The sequence below is a fragment of the Ornithorhynchus anatinus genome, chromosome X1 (assembly GCF_004115215.2).
Source record: "Ornithorhynchus anatinus isolate Pmale09 chromosome X1, mOrnAna1.pri.v4, whole genome shotgun sequence".
Lineage (NCBI taxonomy): Eukaryota > Metazoa > Chordata > Mammalia > Monotremata > Ornithorhynchidae > Ornithorhynchus > Ornithorhynchus anatinus.
The window spans coordinates 36,799,925-36,822,563 of NC_041749.1; the positions used below are offsets into that span (position 1 = coordinate 36,799,925).

Below are 22,639 nucleotides of genomic sequence, written 5' to 3' on the forward strand. Positions count from 1 at the left end.
GGTGGAACAGGGACTGTGTCTGACCAAATTAACTTGTACCTAGCCCAACCCTTAGAAAAACGTAAGACATATACTAAGTGCTTAACACAATACCATAAAAAAAGGTTGCCCTCCAGCCCGGACCTGGGAGTCAGAAGGTCATCTATTCTAATCCTGGCTCCATCACCTGTCTGATATGTGACCCTGGGCAAGACACCTCACTTCTCTTTGCCTCAGTTTCCTCGTCTGTAAAATGGGGATTGAGACTGTGAGCCCCACATGGGACAGGGCCTGTGTCCATCTCGATTTGCTTGAATCCATCCCAGCGTCTAATACAGTGCCTGACACACAGTAAGCATTTAACAAATGCCATTATTACTGTTATTATCATCTAACAACCTGATTTTCCCTCTAGGAACATATTAAGTATAATTGCAGTGGCCAACTTGTCTCTCTCTCTTTCTCTCTCTGTCTCTGTCTCACTTCTCATCTTGCCTTTCTCTTCCATAAGACTATAACCATCGCTACAAGATCACCTCAATGCACCATTCAGCCCAGTACAGGGCTTCAGCAGTGACACTGGGAGGCTTGGAGGAAGTGTACGATGTGTCCCCCTTGTTAAGGACGGCACATCCACCATCCCTAAGCTTTTCCTCTATGGTTGTAATTTTCTATCTAGCCACCCAGTCTTGACCACTCTTTCGTGAATTTATGCACATCTCTCTTTAAAGCGTTCGGCCTTTAAAGGATATTCTGGTTTCCAAGGCCCCAAGGGTCCTTCTCCAGGACCAGACTATGGACCTGCTTTTTACCCCACTCGGAACCTCTCCCGATGCGGCAGGGCAACCTGTTTTCTGCCGACGTGCTTTCTGAGTCTCAACCTTGGGTGAGCGAGATCTCATGTGGCATCAGAACAACTCTTCTCTTCTGTCTGGCCCTGCCTCTGGCTCTCCTTTCCTAGTAAACTCCAGAGAGACAAGGTTTGGCCTCTCCTTTCCTAGTAAACTCCCAAAGGATAAGGTTTGAGCTCTTCTTTCCTAGTAAACTCCAGAGAGACAGGGTTTGGGTTCTGCTACTCGTAGGGATCTGTGCCTTCCATATAAGGGAGGAAACTTCCCTTTCAACACTTGGGCCTCCAGGCAGGGAGGAGTGATAGGTTTCAGGCTTTGTGACAGAAGTCTAGACACCTAAGTGAGCTCTTTCCCTTACCCTCAGCAGGGGAAAAAAAATAACTGAGTCGCCAATCCCCAAATCTGGCAGAACAGGTGTCGAGGCTTTTACCTCATGGCTTCCCAGCTTATTCTCTCTCATCCAGGACCAAGCTGTGATGGCTATAAGCAATGCGGCTTAGTGGAACGACACAGGGCTGGGATTCAGAAGACTTGGGTTCTGATCCTAGTTCTGCCTCTTGTCTGTAGTGTGACCTTGGGCAAGTCACGTCACGTCTCTGTGTCTCAATTTCGTCATCTGTAAAATGTGGTTAACGTACCCGTTCTTCCTCTCCCTTAGACTGTGAGTCCCATCCGAGCTGATTGTAGTGTACCTACTCTGGTGCTTAGTACAAGGTTAAGCACATAGTAGGTACCATAATTATTAAATACCATAAAATACCATTAAATACCATAATTAAAATACCATAATTATTATTTTTAGTAGTAGTTATAGTAATCCACTTCTCAAGGTCGCATCTGGAAAGTTTCCAGTCCTGTACCAGTCACGACTACAGGAGGGAGAGTCAAGCAGAGGCCTACCCATTCCATTCCTAGCTTGGCCAGTGGCTAGCGAGTGGAAGGCAATCTGCTACTAGTCCAAACTCCCCTGTGCCGGGCAGCAGCGGCACGGGAGAGAGTCGAGGGCAGGGACTCGTTTACTGCGTGGAAGGAGGCAGTTGTCAACCACTTCCGTATTTTGACCAAGAAAACTCTAAGGGTATGCTACGAGAACAATTGCAGATGGAGGTGGGTTAAGCACTTTGTATCAAGAACCGTTCTAAGGGCTGGGGTCTACACAAGTTAATCAGGTCAGGCAGAGTTCCTGTCCCACGTGGGGCTCACAGTGGGCCAGTGGGTAAGCTTCTTTCGGGCAGGAAATAAGTCACTGCTTTCATCTGTATTCCTCAAACCCCTAGTAGAGTACACTGACCAAAAAGGGTGCTCAGTAAATGCTCCTATTACTATCGCTACTGCTACTATTATATACTATATATCGATCATTTATTTATATTATTGTCCACCTCCCCCTCTAGACTGTAAGCTCATTGTGGGCAGCGAATGTATCTGTTATACTGCTATATTGTACTTTATTGTCCAGCACTCTGCAAACAGTCAGCGCTCAATAAATACGATTTAATGATCCATTGAATGACTATTACTACTAGTGTTACTACAACTCTTCCCCTCTAGACAGTAAGCTAGTTGTGAGCAGGAAAGTGAGTCTACCAACTTTGTTGTATTTCTACTCTCCTAAGCACTTAATGTAGTACTCTGCACATAATAAGCACTTAATAAACCCCTGATAATGATGATGATATGACACAAAGGAAGAAGCTCCAAGGGGATTAAGTAAAGTTTTAGTGTTTTCCCAAATGCCCATCCTAGTTCCTGGACAATGGTTAGCTTGTGGATGCCAATCGCGGACTAGTGGAAAGAGCCCGGGCCTGAGAGTCAGAGAATCTGGGTTCATTCATTCAATCATATTTATTGGGCGCTTACTATGTGTAGAGCACTGTACTAAGCACTTGGAATGTACAATTTGGCAACATATTCTAATCTGGTCTAATCCCGGCTCTGTCACTTGTCTGCTTTGTGACTTTGGGCAACTCACTTCACTTCCCTGGGCCTCAGTTCCCCCATCTGTAAATGGGGATTAAGGCTGTCCCTATGGGACAGGGACTGTGTCCAACCTATCTTGTATCTACTCCAGCACTTAGTACAGTGTCTGACACACGGTAAGTGTTTAACAAATACCGTTAAAAAAATAAGGATCGTGCTATGTGTCCCCCAATACCTTTTCCCCACTCTGTCTCTTGCCTATATGGCCTGTGATGGAGAAGAATGAGAGCCAACTTTTGATAAGTTATTCTCCAATTCAGGTCTTCGATAGTGTGCATGTTGGTTTCTTGGCAAGACAACCCTGGAAGCAACCTGCTTCAGGGGGAATGACTTCTAAAATTGATGGAAGGGATTTTCCAGATGGGAGGGGAGCCAAGATCAGAGGGGTTGGCTAGCCTGGGGCCAGTAATTTCTTTGGAGAGGATTTTCTTCCTGATAAATTCATTTTAGGATCCAGTTCTGCTTGGGGCAAATTGAATACTTAGCAGTAGGCTTGCACGTGCGGGAAGAGGTTTGATGCGGGTGGCCACTTTCAATCAACCTGTCTATCAATCATATTTATCGATGGTTTACTGTATGCCCAGCACTGTCCTAAGCGCTTGGGAGAGTACGGTACAACGGAGTTGGTAGACGCATTTCCTGTCCACAGTGAGTTTACAGTCTAGAGGGGGAGACAGACATTTTTACAAATGAATAAATTATGGCTATGTACATAAGTGCTTTGGGGTCGAGGAAGGGGTGATTAAAGGGAGCAAATCAGGGTGATGGAGAAGGGAGTGCGAGAAGAGGAAATGAGGGCTTAGTCAGGGAAGGCCTCTTGGAGGACACGGGCCTTCAATAAGGTTTTGAAGGTGGGGAGAGTAATTGTAAACCTCCTGAGTAACTTTTCCATGGGACCCTGGTGACAGCTGGCATTTGGAGTTGCAGCCCCCCTCCCTTCCTCCACCGCTTCCCGGGCGATCTTATGACCAACCCCACAGCCCAGGCAACCAGGTGAGGAGAGCGACACGGAGCCATCGGAACCCCCGGATGGCAGCTGCCAGTCAGGCGAACTCCCCAGCCAATCAGGAAACTCACAAAAGCATGGAATCACATGGCCCAAATTCCTCGAGCCGATTCTGGAACGCTATGACTAATTTCTCTTTTCCCGACTTCTGATCGGTTGGAGTGAAAAGGGCTCAGAGTCACCATTAAGAACTGTGGGTTTGAGATTCCTTTACAGATAAGTGTGGGTTTGGGTCTGGGCAGGCTGGGTCACAGAGACCACCTCAGGGTCTGAGTCTGCAAAGGGCTGGCTGGAGAAGCCAAGACAAGTCTGATTCCTGTTGGCTTTGACCCTTCTTCAAAGCACGCAGTCACCTTGCCCCTTCCTCTGACTTCTTGCTACTCTCCTACTACAATGCAGCCCACATACTTCGCTCCTCTAATGCCAACCTTCTCACTGTGCCTCAATCTCGTCTATCCTGGCGCCGATCTCTTGCCCATGTCCTGCCTCTGACCTGGAACACCTTCCCTCCTCAGACCCTCAGATAATTGCTCTCCCTCCCTTCAAAACCTTATTGAAGGCCCATCTCGTCCAAAAGGTCTTCCCTGACTAAGCCCTCCTTTCCTCTTCTCCAACTCATTCATTCATTCATTCATTCATTCATTCAATAGTATTTACTGAGCGCTTACTATGTGCAGAGCACTGTACCAAGCGCTTGGAACGTACAAATCTGTAACAGATAGAGACAGTCCCGGCCCTTTGACGGGCTTACAGTCTAATCGCGGGAGACGGCCAGACAAGAACAATGGCAATAAATAGAATCAAGGGGAAGAACATCTCATTAAAACAATAGCAAAGACACTCCCTTCTTCACCCTCACCCTGACTTGCTCCTTTTATTCACCCTCCCGCCCAGCCCCACAACACTTATGTACGTATCTGTCATTTATTTATATTAATGTCTGTCTCCCCCTCCAGAGTGTAAACATCATTATTTTTATTATTAAACTTACTCTGGACAGAGAATTGTGTCTATTTATTGTTATAATGTACTCTCCCAAGTGCTTCCTATAGTGCTCTGCACATGGTAAGCTCTCAATTAATACGAATGAATGAGTGAATGAGTGAATTCTAGGGCCTACGCATCCTCTCCCTCCTTTTCTCCTTCCCTCCCTCCCTCTTTCCGTTCCTTCTTCCCTTCTTTATTTCAGTCATACTTCTCCACTTTCCTCCCTCTCTCCCTTCCATCCCTATCCCCTCTAAGTCCAAGCCCTCCCCAAGCCCCACGCCTGCTCTGCGTCACCTAGTCTGGTCCTCCTCTCTGAGGCTTCTTTCCACCCCTGAAGAGAGGTCAAAGAGGCTACCCAACCTGGGCTGTCCGGAAGCCACATCCATCGTGATGGCAGAAGCTCTGGCAATTGCTCTTGATGGGCTTTCTAGTGTTTACCCAAGAGTAATAAAAATGAATCAGCTGGAACCCTCCCCACGCAGAGAGGTTCACACAGTTCATCTGGCCCGGCCCCCGTGTTTCCCGGTTTATTCCTCCCAGTCACCTCAACGAGGTCTTCCAGACTTGAAAAACCAGGCCTGAGGGGCCGCTCCAGGCTGGATGTTTATGGCCCGAACCGTGCGTTCGAGTTGGATTCACCTCTTGGTCCTGTCTCGGGGCTGAACTCGGCGTGGAATTCCTTGGGGAACTCCCAACTGAGCCTGTGTACACCTGACAGCCCGCGCTCCGCTGCAGTCTGAGCGCTCGTGAGGATCCCTTGGGGTTTTTTTAAAGGTATTTCTTAAATGTTTACTCTATGCCAGACACTGCTGGGGTAGATAAAAGCTAGTCACATTGAGCACAGTCTCTGTCCCACATGGGGCTCCCAGTCTTAATCCCATTTTACAGATGAGGGAACTGAGACACAGAGAAGTGAAGTGACTTGCCTAAGGTCATGCAGCAGACAAGTGGCAGAGCTGGGATTAGAACCCAGGTCCTTCTGAATTCCAGGCCTCTGCTCTTTCTACTAGGCCACGCTCCTTCTCTGGTTAAAGTCCAGTTCCTCTCCTGGCACTTCCGGCTAGATTCAGAGTTCAACCCACCCAGGGGGCCGCCACTGACTCTAATATGTTGATAATTAAAAGCATAATGATGGCAGAGCTGGGTAAGCCGTTTCAGAGCTCACGATTGAGACCGAAAGTTTAATGAATCAAAGTAGTAACAATAATTAATGACAACACTTATTCTGTACTTACTATCTTCAAAGTGCATTATCAACATTAGCTAATTAATATACACAATAACCCTTGTTGGGTAAATATTCTTATCCCCATCTTTCAAATGAGGAAAACTAAAGCCCAGAGAGGTTAACTGTCTTACCCAAGGCCACACAGCTAGCTAAGTGGGTGATCTGGGATTGCGGTCTCTCAGACTAGTGTTTTACAAAGTGGTAAGCTCATTATGGCTGCGAGCCCGTCACTGGGCAGGGATGGTCTCTATCTGTTGCCAAATTGTCCATTCCAAGCGCTTAGTACAGTGCTCTGCATATAGTAAGCGCTCAATAAATGCAACTGAATGAATTAGGGGCAGGGAATGGGTCTGCTAATTCTGTTGTACTGTATTCTCTCAAAAGCTTAGTTCAGTGCTCTGCACACAGTGAGCACTCAATAAATACTATCGATCGGTTGGTTGATTCATATCGATGGCGGCCTCCTCATCTGAGTCCTAAGTCCGCGGGGGAGAACACCAGAAACTACTACTACTTGTCTTCGTCTTATGCCGTCGAGTCGTCTCCGACCCAAAGCGACGTCATAGATGCTCTCCTAGACCGCCCCACCTCCATCTGCAATCGTTCTGGTGGTGGATGCGTAGAGTTTCCACGGTAAAAATCCCAAAGTGGTTTACCACTGCCGTCTTCCGCACTGTAAACTTGAATCTCAGCCCTCGACTCTCTCCCGTGCCGCTGCTGCCCAGCGCGGGTGAGTTTTGACTAGTAGCAGATCGCCTTCCACTGGCTAGCCACTGTCCAAGCTAGGAATGGAATGAGTATAATAACAGTAATGATGTTGGTATTTGTTAAGCGCTTCTATGTGCCAAGCACTGTTCTAAGCTTTGGGGTAGATACAAGGTAATCGGGTTGTCCCACGGTGGGCTCACGGACTTAATCCCCATTTTCCAGATGGGGGAACTGAGGCACAGAGAAGTGGAGTGACTTGCCTAAAGTCCCACAGCTGATAAGTGGCGGAGCTGGGATTCGAACCCATGTCCTCTGACTCCCAAGCCCGAGCTCTTGCCACTAAGCCACGCTCTGCTAGGCTCTCCCTCCCGTAGTCGAGACTTACAGAGTGCTGGAAACTCTCCAGGTGCGACCCAGAGAGGGGCTACTGCTATTAGTAATAATAATAGTGGCATTTGTTAATCCCTTACTACGTATCAGGCCTGATAGCAGGCTAATCATGTTGGACGCGGTCCCTCTGCACACAGTAAGCACTCAATAAATGCTATTGAATGAATGAATGAATGAAATGCAGATTTTCCCAAGAATAATGATAATTAAGGTATCTGTTAAGTGCTTACTATGTGTCAGGCACTATTGTAAGTGCTGGGGTTGATGCAAGATAATTGGGTTGGACACAGTCCCTGTCCCTCAGAGGGTTCCCGGTCTTAATCCCCATTTTACGGATGAGGTAACTGAGTCACAGAGAAATGAAGTGACTTGGCCAGGATCACCCAGCAGACTAGGGGTGGAGTTGGGGCTAAAACCGAGGTCCTTCTGACTCCCAGGGCCGTGCTCTATCCACTAGGCCATGCTGCTTCTCTGGAGATGCCAGTCAGTCCCTTAGCTTGGCAGTCTGCATGGCACCGGAGTCTGCATGGCACCGGAGTCAGGAGGAATAGGTTCTAGTTTCAGCTCTTCCAATGGCCTGAGGTGCAGCGAGGCACTTCACCTCTCTGTGACTCAAGTTCCTCCTCCGCAAAGTGGAGTTAAGTTGTTCCTCTCTCTCGCTCTTAGATGTTGAGCCCCAGGTGGAACAGGGACTGCGTCCTCCTCAGCTTCTCAGTGTAGAAGCTGCCTTCGACACTGTAGACCACCTCCTTCTCCTAGAAACGTTATCCACCCTTGGCTTCGCTGATTCTTTCCTCTTCCGGTTCTCCTCATCTCTCTGGCCGTTCATTCTCAGTCTCCTCTGCAGGCTCCTCCTCTGCCTCCACCCCACTAACTGTGGGGTCCCTCAAGGTTCAGTGCTGGATCCCCTTCTATTCTCCATCTACACCCATTTGATCGGAGAACTCATTCGCTCCCATGGTTTCAACTACCACCTCTATGAGGATGATCCCCAAATCTACATCTCCAGGCCTGATCTCTCTCCCTCTCTCCGGTCTCGCATCTCCTCCTGCCTCCAAGACATCTCTACTTGGATGTTCTCCCGCCATCTCAAACTTAACGTGTCCAAAACGGAACTCCTTATCTTCCCATCCAAACCCTGCCCTCCCCCTGGCTTTTCCATCACTGTAGATGGCATCGCTGTCCTTCCTGTCTCATAAGCCCCTAACCTTGCCGTTATCCTCGACTCCTCTCTGTCCTTCAGTCCGTCATTAAATCCTGTCGGTCCCGCCTTCACAACATAGTCAAAATCCATCCTTTCCTCTCCATCCAGACTGTTTCCACATTAATACAATCACTCGTTCTATCCCTCCTGGATTACTGCATCAGCCTCCTTGCTGATCTTCTAGCCTCCTGTCTCTCCCCACTCCAGTGCCTACTTCACTCTGCTGCCCGGATCATTTTTCTACAAAAAGGTTCAGGGCATCTTACCTCTCTCCTCAGAAAACTCCAGTGGTTGCCCATCCACCTCCGCATCAAACAAAAACTCCTCATTATTGGCTTTAAAGCAGTCCACCATCTTGCCTCCTCCTACCTCACCTCACTTCTCTTCTTCTGTAACCCAACCCGCACACTTTGCTCCTCTAGTGCTAACCTTCTCACTGTGCCTCGACCTCACCTGACCCCTGGAGCACATCCTGCCTCTGGCCTGGAATGCCCTCCCTCCTCAAATCCGACAGAAAATTACCCTCCCCACTTCAAAGTCTTATTGAAGGCACATCTCCTCCAAGAAGGCTTCCTAGACTAAGCTCCCCATTTCCTCATCTCTCAGTCCCTTCTGCATTGCCCGGAATTTCTCCCTTTGCTCTCCCTGCCCCGGCCCCATGGCACTTGTGTAAATATCGGTAATTTATTTATTTGTATTGACGTGCCCCCTTCTACACTGTAATCCCGGTGTGGGCAGGGTTTGTCTCTCTTTATTGCCTAATTGTATTTTCCGAGCACTTAGTATAGCGTTCTACACGTAGTAAGCGCTCAATAAATACTATTGAATGAATGCATGAATGTCTCCTCTTCTCCGCTCCGAGAATGTAAGCTCATTGTGGGAAGGGAATGTGCCTATTTATTGTTGTATTGTACTCTTCCAAGTGCTTTGTCTAGTGCTCTGCACACAGCAAGTGCTCAGTAAATGTGATTGAATGAATGAATGAAAAGTTACTTTTTTTCAACCCAGAGCTTAGCACAATGCACTGACCCGCATTAGAAATGGCATTTTAACTACCATGACCCACATTAGAAATGGCATATCACTTCCATCACCAGTGTGGAAAGATGGGAGATGTTGTTCCATCATCAGTCAGGCACACATTTGGAAGACTCAATTCACAACATAGAGGGTGGGGACCCCAAGTGTGCACATTAAGGGGGTAGCTTCCTCAGGGTGGGAATTCTTTCAGTCAGGTGAAACATTGGTGGGCTTCGGTGCACTTTGAATCCAGCAGAGTTTCCCAATCTGGCAAAATTCTCAGAGACGAAGCAAACCCCTAGACAGCAGGATTTTGAAGTCTGACCGGGAAGAGGCTCTTTCTTTGCCTTGGGGAAATTCTTTGGAAACTAAAGCTCTACTTTAAAGCACTAGGGAATTTCTGCCAAAGGTTAAAACATAAGTTTCTCATGGAGGGGGGAGTGTGCTGTACTTTCCCGAATGTTTAGTACCGTCCACTCAGGAGGCATTCAGTAAATACCATTGCTAACTGCTTTAACTATCAATCAGGGGTATTTATTGAGCGCTGTGCCAAGCACTGTACTGGGAGAGTAACAGAGTTGGTAAACACATTTCCTGTCAACAACAAGCTTAAAGTCTAGAGGAGGCAGACATTAATATAAATAAATCACGGTGCCGCACGTATGTTCTGTGGGACTGAGGTACTATTAATCCAGCGCTTAGAACAGTGCTCCAGCGCTTAGAACAGTGCTCGGCACATACTAAGCGCTTAACAAATACCGTGATTATTATTATTATTACAATTAATACTATCACTACTTCTACTAGTAATAATTATGGTATTTGTTAAACGCTTACTGTATGCCGAGCACTGTTCTAAGCGCTGGGGTACATACAGGGTAATCAGATTGTCCCACATGGGGCTCACATTTTTTAATCCCCATTTTTACAGATGAGGTAATTGAGGCACAGAGAAGTTAAGTGGCTTGCCCAAGGTCACACAGCAGACAAGTGGTGGAGCCGGGATTAGAACCCACGACCTCCGACTCCCAAGCCCGGGCTCTTTCCCTTAAGCCACGCTGCTTCCACTCTTACTAATGTTGCTATTACTCTGACTGCTACTTCTAAGAGCGGGTTTAGTCTTTATTTTTTCTCGAGTTGCCCTAATAAAAAAAGTTTCATTTAAGTCTTCGTTGGGCATGTTTCTCCCTGATTGAATGACTCACCACGACTCCCTCCTCTGACTCAAGTGGAAGAACTTTCAATTTCAAAATGGGTGCAGGGGAGAGAGAGAGACTGAAAGAAAGATAGAGAGAGAGAGATGTGCATGTGGATGTGTGCTTATTTGGATCAAGTGTGTGTACGTGCGTGTTTATGTGTGTTTGTGTGTGTGTGAGATATGCACGAGAACGGGTGCCTACGTGGGCACGCATGTGTGTGAGCAGGCGTGTGTATTCCCCCCATTTTCACAGCGCTTAGGTCTTAAAGGGACTTTTAACTTTCTCCTCCTTGACTTGTTAAAAAAGGATTAAGAGCTCAATTAAGCTGCCTAATCCCGAGATACAGATTCATGTTTAAAAACAGGATTTATTACTTCTTAAAAAACCAGTCCCCACCAAGCTCTGGTCTTTCAAGTTTCTACCTGCGCTGCTAAAAATGTGCTTCCCCTGTGCAGTCTACCCAGCACACAATCCACTAATGACTCTGCTGCAGGCTCCGCTCTTCACTTCCTCCGAAGCACCTCCTGAGCCAAACCCTCTGCCCTAGTTCAGCTTCAGGCACAGTGGCAGGACTGTTCCTGTTTTCTTCATATCTTCATATCCCTCTTGGTAACCAACAGATGATCACTCTCCTCACCTTCAAGGATCTACTGAAGGCACATCTCCTCCAAGGGGCCTTCCCTGACTAAGTCCTTATTTCCTCTTCTTCCACTCCCTTCCGGCTCTGCCACTTGTCAGCTGTGTGACTGTGGGTAAGTCACTTCACTTCTCTGGGCCTCAGTTACCTCATCTGTAAAATGGGGATTAACTGTGAGCCTCCCGTGGGACAACCTGATTACCCTGTATCTACCCCAGCGCTTAGAACGGTACTCTGTACATAGTAAGCGCTTACCAAATACCCACATTATTAGTACCCTTACACTTGAATTTGCTCCCTTTTATTCACCCCTTCCCCAGCCCCACACTTGTGAACATATCCATAATTCATTTCCCCCTCTAGACTGTAAATTCGTTGTGGGCTGGGAATGTGCTAGCGACTCTGTTCCACTGTTATACTGTAGTCTTCCAAACGCTTAGTATCGTGCTCTGCGTAGAGTAAGTGCTCAATAAATATCATTGATTGGTTTCTGCAAGGGTCCTGCACATACCCTACCATCAGGATCACCTTCTCCTGTTTCCCTTCCTGCTCCCTCTTTCCAGGAAAGCAAATCGGTCCTGGCTTCCTACAAAATATATCTGTAACTTTATCCTGCTCCATCTCCTCTCTTTTACCCTCTCCCTCCCCTCCTTCGGGGAGCCCATCTCCTGCAGGGAGCCTTCCCTGATTGGGAATAAGGGAGAGATACTAATGATAATAATAATGACAATAATAACTCACTGTGGGCAGGGAACATGTCTGCCAACTCTGTTGTATTTTACTCTCCCAAGTGCTTAGTACAGTGCTCTGCAAGTAGTAAGCACTCAGTAAATATCGTTGATCGATAATAATAATAATGGTTTTTGGTAGGTACTTACTATGTCCCCCCTCAAGGTCGCACCTGGGGAGTTTTCAGTACTCTACCAGTCTCGACTACGGGAGGGAGAGTCAAGCAGAGGCATTTCCATTCCTAGCTTGGGCAGTGGCTAGTGAGCGGAAGGCAATCTGTTACAAATCAAAACTCCCGTGTGCCTGGCAGCGGTGGCAAGGGAGAGAGTAGAGGGTGGAGACTCAGGTTTACTGCGTGGAAGGAGACAGCGGTAAACCACTTCTTTATTTTCACCAAGAAGACTCTATGGATACACTACCAGAATGATTGCAGATGGAGGTGGGGCCGGGAGAGATGCGACCACGGTGTCGCTTTGGGTCGGAGACGACTCGACAGCATAAGACAAAACTTACCATGTGCCGAGCACTGTTGTAAGAGCTGGGGTAGCTACAAGATAATCAGGTGGACCAAGTCCCTGCCCCACGTGGAGCTCAAAGCTCAAGTTGGAGGGAGAACAAGAACTGAATCCCCATTTAAAAAATGAGGAAACTGAGGCACAGAAAAGTGAAGAGACTTGCCCATGGTCACACCGGAGACAAGAGGCAGATCCGGGATTAGAACACAGGTCCTCCTAACTTCCAGGCTCGTGTTCTTTCCACTAGCCCACACTGCTTCTGCCCCGAACCTCATCTAGCATTCTCTTCTCCCGAGATATCCCCGCTGAGTCTGACAGACGGGAAAAGGACAGAATCGGAAGCACAGATCCAAACAAAGAACTCCAGCCGATTAGAGAAAGAAACCGTGGTTATCCTGGGAGTGTGGTAGATGCCTGTGGCCAGAGACTGAACTATTTGAAGGCCAGGGGCTGGCCTTTCTGTGTGGGTGGAGGGGGGCACACCACCAATATTAAACAGCGACAAGCGACATCTGGGCGTTGTGCAAAACGTCTCCAAAGCAGAGTTCAAGGCCAGAGAAATGTCCTTACCTGCCCTGGAAGACTATTTGTGAAGTCCACCCTGTCTCCATTTTGGGCTGCCACAGACGGGTTACTGGAGCTGATGAGCACAGGCGAACTGATTTCCACGGAGTGGCGTCCTGGGGGTGAATGGACCATCCTGTTGAGGGTGTTTAAGGCTGTGGTGATGGAGAATTGCCTCGGGCTCTTCCTCCTTGACTCCACAGTGCCACAGAAAGTTGGCGATTCCACGACTTTGGCTCTGGGAGAAGAATGCCGTAGGGACATGCTCTTTGCGTGGGAAGATCGGGGGCTTTTGCCTTTCTCCAGCAGGTGTCTTGCGGTAAAGTTTGGCTGGGAAGAGAGAGTCCTGTGAGAAGTTTCGCTCATATCTGCCTCCGAGGAACTAAGGCAAGGCCTCCCTACCAGAGTTAGCTGAGTCGATCTGGTTTTTGTGCTTCTCCCCAGCTGGCAAGGGCAAGAGAGTTCAGCTCTGGGGAACTGCCTGAGGTAAACACGTGATTAACCCATCCACATCTCTCCGGGCACTTTCCACAACCCTGGGAAAGCGATTTTACCTACCTTCCGTTGCTACCTAGAACAACCGAGGGCAGATTGTGGTTCTCTGAGTGAAAATAATAATGACAGTAATCATGGCGTTTCTTAAGCCCTTACTATGTACCAAGCTCTGGGGTAGATAGCCAGAAAATCGTAGCAGTCACAGTGTCCCATGTGAGACGCACATTCTAAGAGGGCGTGAAAGACCTCGGCCCTGGAGGGCCCTTAGGATAGGAACACATGGAGGAAAAAACCCTCCCTCCGCAGTCACAGCCTGATGTTTTCCATCTTTTCACTCTGAATTGCAACAGAAAGTTCCCACATCACATCTCCTCAACACTGACTAGAATTTAGGATAGCCTTTGGGCCACTGAGAAACATTTGGATCCCCAGATAAGTTTTCTTCCTAATGCCTGGTTGGTCCCATGCCGACCTGGCCATTTTCTTAAGGGCCTATGTAACCGGCTGCTTTCAGCCAAAGGTCAAAGTGGAGTTGTGGTTTTAGTAAATCCTCCTTTGTTAGGATTCTGTCCAGACCTGGGCTTCGGCCCGTCCGGTTCTTTCGGGTTCTGAGGGAGGTGCCTACGTCTGTCTTTTACACAAGATGCCATGTTAAAGGCTCTTGGTGCCTGGGCACATAACATGAATCCTAAATGTATAATCAGGGTTTTAAGAGGATAGGAAATCTGGATGTTTTTGCCCACTTGTGGCCTGAACAATAACAATAATAATAATGATTGATAACTGTGGTTTTTGCTAAGTGCTTACTGTGTGCCAGGCACTGTACTAAACACCAGGGTAGATACAAGCAAATCGGGTAGTACACAGTCCCTGTCCCACGTGGGGCTCACAGTCTCCCTCCCCATTTTACATAGGAGGTAACTGAGGTATAGAGAAGTGAAATGATTTGCCCGAGGCCACACGGCAGACAAGTGGAGGACCTGGGATTAGAACCCATGACCTTCTGACTCAGAGGTCCCTGCTCTATCCACTACGCCATGCTGCTTCAGAAACAGCTCCTCGTTGGTTCCTGCCCCCAACTTCCCGATACAGCAGGTAGGGAAGTGCATAAGCTCCTATATTTGCCTTTTCAGCTTCTACCCAGGAGAAGTCCAAAAAAATCAAATTGCAATTTTTTTTTCTAAAAAGGGCAGAGTGGTTTAATGATAATATAATGATAATAATAATGATGGTATTTGTTAAGCGCTCTCTATGTGCAAAGCACTGTTCTAAGCACCGGGGGAGATACAAGGTGATCAGGTTGTCCCACGAGGGGCTCACAGTCTTAATCCTCATTTTACAGATAAAGGAACTGAGGCACAGAGAAGTGAAGTGCCCGAAGTCACACAGCTGACAAGTGGCAGAGCCGGGATTAGAACCCAAGACCTCTGACTCCCAAGCGCATGCTCTTTCCACTAAACGACGCTGCTTCTCTGGTTTAGGAGTAAGAGCCCAAGACTGGAAGTCGGAAGAGACATGTTCTAAACCTAGCTTGGCTCTTGGACGAGGTATTTATCCTTTCTGTAAAATGGGAACAAGATACCTGATCTTCCCCTTTCTCCGATTTCAAGACACGTGTGAGCAGGGAATGTGTTTACCATCTCGGTTGTATTGTAGTGTCCCAGACACTTAGTACAGTGCTCTGTACATGGTAAGAGCTCAATAATTACCCTTGATTGATTAATTGATTGGAACAGGGGACTCCATCCGATCTGATTATCTTGTGTCCAGCCTAGTGCTTCTCAAAGTGCCTGTCACGTAGTAAGTGCTTAATAAATACCATAATCGCATTTCTCAAAAGACAGTTTACCCGCTTAGAAAATAAATAGCTGGTTTTAATTACTTGACATGGCCTGGGTATTTCAAAAGTATATTTGTGGTTTTCAAGCCCATTCTCGTTTTAGCTCAATAATGACCGGAATCAAATTGAAGTCTTGATGTAGAACATTTTAGTTTTGAGTAATTTTTTAATTAGTCTCATGATGAAGCAACTACACAATTAACAGTAAATCTATCTTGTCATTTATGAGAACAAATGAGAGTTTTTTTAAATTGTTCTTTTAACCGTTGATGTGCCAGACAGTGTGGGGTATGGAAATGTCCAAAATGATACCAACCCAGGAAAACCCCGGGTGAGAGAGTTCAGGGGGCTGTTAACAAGCTGACATCTAGTGTCACTCTTCCAATTTCTGCAGAAATCTCGGGCATCCTTTTGATTTCCAAGGGCGAGCGAAACTGTCGCCATCATTGAAATCAGCGTTACGTGGGGCACCTTAAATATCTGTCATGATCAGTGTCCTGGGTATGTCTGCTTAGGGGTGGAGATCAGGGCCGGGTTCAAACAGTAAGCAAGCGGGGCAGTTGGCTCCGGGGCCTCATTAGAGAAGCAGCGTGGCCTGGTGGAAAGAGCCAGGGCCTGGGAGTCAGAGGGTCTGGGTTCTAATCCCGACCGCCACTTGTCTGCTGCGTGATCGCAGGAAAGTCACTAAAAATCTCTGTACCTCCGTTCCTTAATCTGCAGAATGGGGCTCTGATATCTGCTCTCCTTCCTACTTAGACTGTGAGCCCCTTGTGGCATCTGCTCGTCTTGTATCTACCCCAGTGCTTGGCACATAGTAAACGCTTAACAAATACCACAGTTAGTATTATCAGTTGGGGCAGTACTTAATAATAAAAAAACACGCACTTGTCAAAAGTGGCTCCCGTGTAAACAGCGACCTGGGATGGGAACCCAGTGACTTTGGAAGCGGTGTAGCTTAGTAGAAAGAGCACAGGATTGGGAGTCGATTAGGATTAGGATTGAAATGCCGGCTCCATCATTTGCCTGCTATGTGACCTTGAGTAAGTCACTTAGCTTCTCTGGGAGTTAGTTTCCCCATCAGTAGAATGAGGATTAAAGGCCTGTTCTCTTTTCCCCCTTAGTTGATGAGCCCTTTGTGGGACAAGGATTGTGTCAGATCTGTTAGGGTCATAATAAGCCCTTAACAAATACCCCAGTTAATGCTATTATTATCTGAATTGAATAGGATGAGACAGGGGTGCTCTGGAGAAACACTTTGTTTGAGAGGTCAAACGGATCTCCACCTGGTTTCCTGATTTTATACTGCTTAACCGTGCTGGATAACATAATGATGGCATGCAGAACATTGTATTTGCAGGCACTGTAACATAGTGATGTCATTTGGAATGCTGTGTACGCATTCAGCATAAATAGTAATAATAATGATGTTGGTATTTGTTAAGCGCTTACTATGTGCAGAGCACTGCTCTAAGTGCTGGGGGAGATACAGGGTCATCAGGTTGTCCCACGTGAGGTTCACGGTTAATCCCCATTTTACAGATGAAGTCACTGAGGCCCAGAGAAGTGAAGTGACTTGCCCACAGTCACACAGCTGCCAAGTGGCAGAGCCGGGATTCGAACCCATGACCTCTGACTCCCAAGCCCGGGCTCTTTCCACTGAGCCACGCTGCGTCTCTAAATCGAAGACACTGTAAGGAACCTGAGTGTGGGCAGGGAACGTGTCTACCAACTCTGTTGAATGTACTCTCCCAAGCGCTCAGTATAGTGCTCTGCGTATAGCGCTCAATGAATACTACTGATGATGAGGAGGTGGGGTATTTTTTCCCTGCTCATAGAAGCTGGCCCTAATGAAAACTGAATATGAATTTCCTTTTCACTCTTGGAACACTCTCCTACAAGCTGGAGCTGCATATGTGGCTAGAAGAGATGGCTTGTGAAAAGCAGTGTGGTTGAATGGATGGAACATGGCCTTGGGAGTCAGCAGGACCTGGGTTCTAATCCTGCCTCTGCCACTTGCCTGCTGTATGACCTTGGGTAAGTCACTTCGGTTCTCTGTGCCTCAGTTACCTCCTCTGTAAAATGGGGATTAAGACTGTGAGCCCCACGTGGGACAGGGACTGAGTCCAACCTGATTCGCTTGTATCTATCCCAGAGCTTAGTACAGCACCTGGTACATAGTAAGCACTTGGGAAAAACCACAGTTATCATCATTATTATTATTGTTACTGTTCAGTCCACAAGTGGGCAAAAACATCCAGATTTCCTATCCTCTTAAAACCCTGTTTATTCATTTAGGATTCATGTATCTACCCCAGGGCTTAGTACAGCACCTGGTACATAGTAAGTTCTTAACAAATTCCATTAAAAAAAAAGACAAGATGCCCGCAAAAGATTAACAGCTCGCTAGGGGAGGGGAACGTGTCTGCTAATTCTGTTGTATTGAACTCTCCCAAGTGCTTAGTAGAGTGCTCTGCACGTAGTAAGCATTAAATAAATACAAGTGATTGATTGACTGAGACTAGTTCAACACTCCAGAGGTCTATCCCGACTCTTCCTTGTCAGCTGTGTGACTGTGGGCAAGTCACTTCACTTCTCTGTGCCTCAGTGCCCTCATCTGTAAAATGGGGGTGAAGACTGTGAGCCTCACGTGGGACAACCTCATTCCCCTGTATCTCCCCCAGCGCTTAGAACAGTGCTCTGCGTGAAGTAAGCGCTTAACGAATACCAACATTATTATTATTATTATTATTATTAATGGCTATACGTCACACCCGGCCTCCAGTGCATCCCACAACAAGCAGAGACTCTCAAGGCTCTCTCTCCTCTGGAGAAAGGAGGTCCTGGGGCCTTGGCTGGCGGTCCAGCAATCTGCTGCACTTGGGGTTCTGTCGGCTGGCACTCACCTCCACAAACAGGATGGGGAAGATGCCCACTTTATCCCCGAGCTTGCCCTCGGCCCAGTTCTCATCAACTCGACTGATCACCGTGATGATGTCGTCCTGAAAGAGAGACGGGGTTGCTGTGGGAATCCCGTCGACTGGAAGCTCCTCGTGGGCAGACATCGTGTCGACCCACTCTGCCGCACTGAATTTTCCTGAGCACTTAGGCACTCAATAAGTGCCACTGATTGATTGATAGATGGACTGATCCTGCCTGATGGCCTGGTTTGGCTGGAACTTCCAGCAGATCAGCACCCGGGGAGCAGGTCGGCACTGGCACAGCCCACTGACCTCGCTGACCGTGGTGGGGAGATGAGAACGGGGAGGGACGAGGAAGCGGGAAGGACACGCACACAGCTTCCTGTGGTCCCCTTCTAAATTCACGGCTTATTTCTGGGGAAAAGCTGCCCTTCACAGAAAGTTCCAGAGAAGAAACTTTCTCCACAGGGAAATCGTTGAGAATGAACTTCATATTTAAGAAATACCCGCCCCACTCTACCTGTATACTGGAAATACCTCCAGTACATCTGTGTACTTGAAATATCCCCAATATCCCTGTATACCTGAAGTATGCCCGGTATGACCGTGTACCTGAAATACCCCTAATACACCCATATGCTTGAAGTACCAGGGGCCCGGCAAAGACCTGGGTTCTAATCCTGACTCTGCTACCCGTCTGCAGGGTGACCTTTGGCAAGTCACTTCACCTCTACGTGCCTCAGTTCCCTCATCTGTAAAATGGGGATTAAATCCTACTTCCTCCTACTTAGACTGTGAGCCCTGTTGGGACAGGGGCTGTGTCCAAGCTGATAATTATGTATCTACCTCAGGGCTTATTTCCGTGCCTGGCACATAGTAAGCACTTAGCTTGTACCGTGATAATGATGATAATAGCGACAATAAAGATAATGATAATAATAAGAAGAAGAATGATTATAGTATTTGTTGAGCATTTACTATGTGCCAGGCACTGAACTAAGCACTGGGGTAGGTATAAGGTAATTGGGTTGGACACAGTCCCTGTCCCTCTTAGGGCTCACGGTCTTAATCCTCATTTTCCAGATGAGGGACCTGAGGCACAGAGAAGTTAAGTGACTTGCCCAAGGTCACACAGCAGAAAAATGGCAGAACGAGGACGAGGACCCGGGTCCTTCTGACTCCTAGACCAGTGCTCTGTGTAATAGGCCTTGCTGACGATGCTTCTTCGAATAAGGCTCAATGTATGTAGGAAGGGATTGAGTATTTTGAAAGATGGTTATCTCCTTCTCAGTGACCCTTCATCTTGAAAATAACTGCACCTTTTGAAATTCAACCACAAAATAACCCATTTTAGATGCCCCAGCGGAGACGCCCTTAGATTGCTATTCAGATGCCAGGAAAGTCATGTAAACCCATATTTCATAGCATGAAGTACACTGATGTTATAAGATTTGAAGTGCCTCAAAAACTCAGGGGCAAAATTAGTTTCTATTGATGTCGGAATAAAAATCCTCTTTCAAACGAAACTCACAGTCTGAGGCACTAAGCTCCAGTGAGCTATTAGGAGTGTTTAATATTCTTTTATTTGATCTACTCAAAACACTTTGCAAAAAAAAAAAAGTACAAAAACCTGGGGGAAATAACTCAAGTTTTGATTTCTCCGAATGAATTTGAAAGTTTGGAGAATGAACACAATAAAGCCTAAATTTAGCCAGTGGAATATTCCGCATTCTGGGATAGAATTTCTGCTCCTGGGTTCTATGGGGAAATCCATGCTGTGGGCCCGGGGAAAAGCATTTTAGCATGCTCAAAATGCAGGCAGTCCTTGGACTTAGGCCTCAGTGGGTTTCTGTGAACCGTGCCTGAAATCCAAACGTTGCAATTTGGAACAGAATTGTTCAGGGGAATAGATTAGTTCCGATGAATTGGGGATTGATTCCTGAGCAGAGGTCGGATCCCTTATTTTTAGACGAATTTCCCAGAACTGTGTACTGAGTCAATTAGAGACGAGTAATATAGCAATGTATATGATTTGATATAGAGTACTATAATTAGCGTATTAATGTTGAGTCCGACCCTGGCCCAGCCTCTCTCACTCTGCACCCTACCAATCTCCATCCCAACCCTCCTGTAACTTTCCTTCCTTTTTCTCCCTCTATCTTAGCGTTTAGAACAGTGCTTCGCACATAGTAAGCGCTTAACAAATAACATCGTTATTATTATCTTGATTTTACAAATTATTTTCTCATTCCCTGCAACTCCTGTGAATCCCTCTCTGCCCTGTCCTTGGAGTTGGTGCCTCAGTGGAAGCCCTCCTACCCAGACTGTGAGCCCCACGTGGGACCTGGTGAGCTTGTATCTACCCCAGTGCTGGGCACCCGGTAAGCGCTTAACAAATACCACAGTTATTATTATTAGTGTTGCGAAACTGGAACCGACGTGTTGTAAAGCTGAAACTAGGTGCAGATATAGAAATGTGGTAAGTTCCGGTCTTCATAGCTCGAGACATTTCAAATTGAATCATCCCTTTACACCACTTAAATCCTGGATGATAGGATGAAGGAGATATGTTTCTTGTAAGAGACAGAAAGGTCATTTTAGCCTTATTCTCACTTTGTCTGCAGAGGGAGAGCGGGAGAATCGAGGGGAAGGGGGAGGGGGACTTGGCTGTTTAGGTGGCTACTGATCCTTTTTGTACCTGGCAAACCGGCTTTTAACTGGCCTGTCCCCTGCACTGGGTGACTTTACATCCTGTATTAAATCTCTCATCCCCGAGGCTCCTCCTCGGTGGTCCAGACATGATGGCTGTATTCAGAAGGAATTGGGAGGGTATTTGTTGGTATTTGTTAAGCGCTTACTATGTGCCGAGCACTGTTCTAAGCGCTGGAATGTGATGATTCTGGAGCAATTGGAGGAGGGCAGAGTACCCTGGAGTCTGGTGGAAAAATTGGGTGAAATTTGGCAAGATGACATCCATGTGGCATCTTCCCACTCTGTCGTGTGCTCTAGCCTATTGTGAGTAACGTCATGCGCATCCCAGAGGCCGGTTTTTCTGAGGAAGATTGCTAGTCACCCTACTTTCCATCAATCAATCAATGAATGGCATTTATTGAGCACTCACTGTGTGCTGAGCACTGTAGTAAGCCCTTGGGGGAGAGTACAATGTAACAGAGTTGGTAGACACACTTAGATCCTCTACTGTCAACCTTCTCGCTGTACCTTGATCTCATCTATCTCGCCCTCTCACCCACATCCTGCCTCTGGCCTGGAACACCCTCCCTCTTCATATCCGACGATTATTCTCCCCCACTTCAAAGCCTTATCGAGGGCACACCTCCTTCAAGAGGCTTTTTCTGACTAAGCCCTCTTTCCCTTTTCTGCAGGTCCCTCCCGTGTTGCCCTGACTTGCTCTCTTTGTTTGGACTGGATGAGATGGGTAGAAAGGGGATTTAGAAGGAGCTGGGAGGCTCAGGGAAAGCGAGACTTCCGTGTAAAATTCGGTGACTTTGAGAAGCGGCGTGGTCTAATGGACAGAGTACCAGCTTGGGAGTCAGAGGGTTAATCCCGGCTCCTCCACTTGTCTGCTGGATCGTCTCGGGCAAGTCACTTCTCTTCTCTGTGCCTCAGCTACCTCATCTCTAAAGTGGGGATTACAACAGTGAGCCCCATGTGGGATATAGACTGGAACCAACCTGATTACCTCGAATTTACCTCAGCGCTTAGAAACAATGCCTAGCACATCGTAAACACTTAACAAATACCTTAAAAACAAAAGAATCCCCATTTTGCAGAGGAGGGAACTGAGGCACAGAGAAGTGAAGTGACTTGCCCACGATCACACAGCAGACAAGTGGCAGAGCCGGGATCAGAACTCGGGTCTCCTGAATCCCAGGCCCGTGGTCTCTCCACCAGGCCTCACATCGCTTCCCGTGCAGGCCGTCAAGGAAACAGCCCTTCTCTTCTCCAGCGAACCCGCTCCGTGCAGTGAGTAAGCTGGATAACAAAGGCAACAAAGCCAGAAAGAAAACAAAACCAGATGGCTCGAAACCCAGGAGGGGCTTTGCGGAATAAAAACCTGTTTGCCGACAGAGGCTCCAGTGTTATTCCTGGGGATGTAAAAGCCTCCTTTGGAGAGTGATGGGGCGACGGATGGTGCAGGAGCAAACAGCACCAGATGCAGCGAGGAGAAGCATCGGGCTGCGGGGCTCATCCCTGAGTTAGGATGAGAGACTGTCTTGAAACTCTCAGCCTCTGGACGCCTTGGTTTTGAACTCTGTCCAGATGGCGTCTTTGGCTCTCCAACTGGGACACCCCTCAGTTCGACTGAAGGCCTGCTCTCTGCTTCTTTTCTGGTCCCTTTTCAAACAATTTATGCCCTAGAGGTCTGGG

At 47.4% G+C, this 22,639-nt stretch overlaps 1 protein-coding gene and 2 non-coding genes across 5 annotated transcripts in view; 2 read left to right on the forward strand and 1 right to left on the reverse strand.

Moving 5' to 3' along the window:
* SH3RF2 (SH3 domain containing ring finger 2) overlaps nt 1-22,639 on the reverse strand; it is a 113,944-nt gene that overhangs the window by 29,230 nt on the left and 62,075 nt on the right. For all 3 annotated transcript variants that reach the window (XM_039910239.1, XM_007666394.3, XM_001512087.4), the window contains exons 4-5: nt 18,236-18,331; nt 13,004-13,327 (exon numbers count right to left, since the gene is read on the reverse strand). In XM_039910239.1, the coding sequence (XP_039766173.1) occupies nt 13,004-13,327; nt 18,236-18,331 (420 nt within the window). The remainder of the gene's footprint in view (nt 1-13,003; nt 13,328-18,235; nt 18,332-22,639) is intronic.
* Nucleotides 1,650-1,787, forward strand: LOC114807094. The gene has a single exon (XR_003755147.1). It is a non-coding gene; the product is annotated as a small nucleolar RNA SNORA7 (small nucleolar RNA).
* On the forward strand, nt 12,073-12,205 carry LOC114806785. The gene has a single exon (XR_003754847.1). It is a non-coding gene; the product is annotated as a small nucleolar RNA SNORA7 (small nucleolar RNA).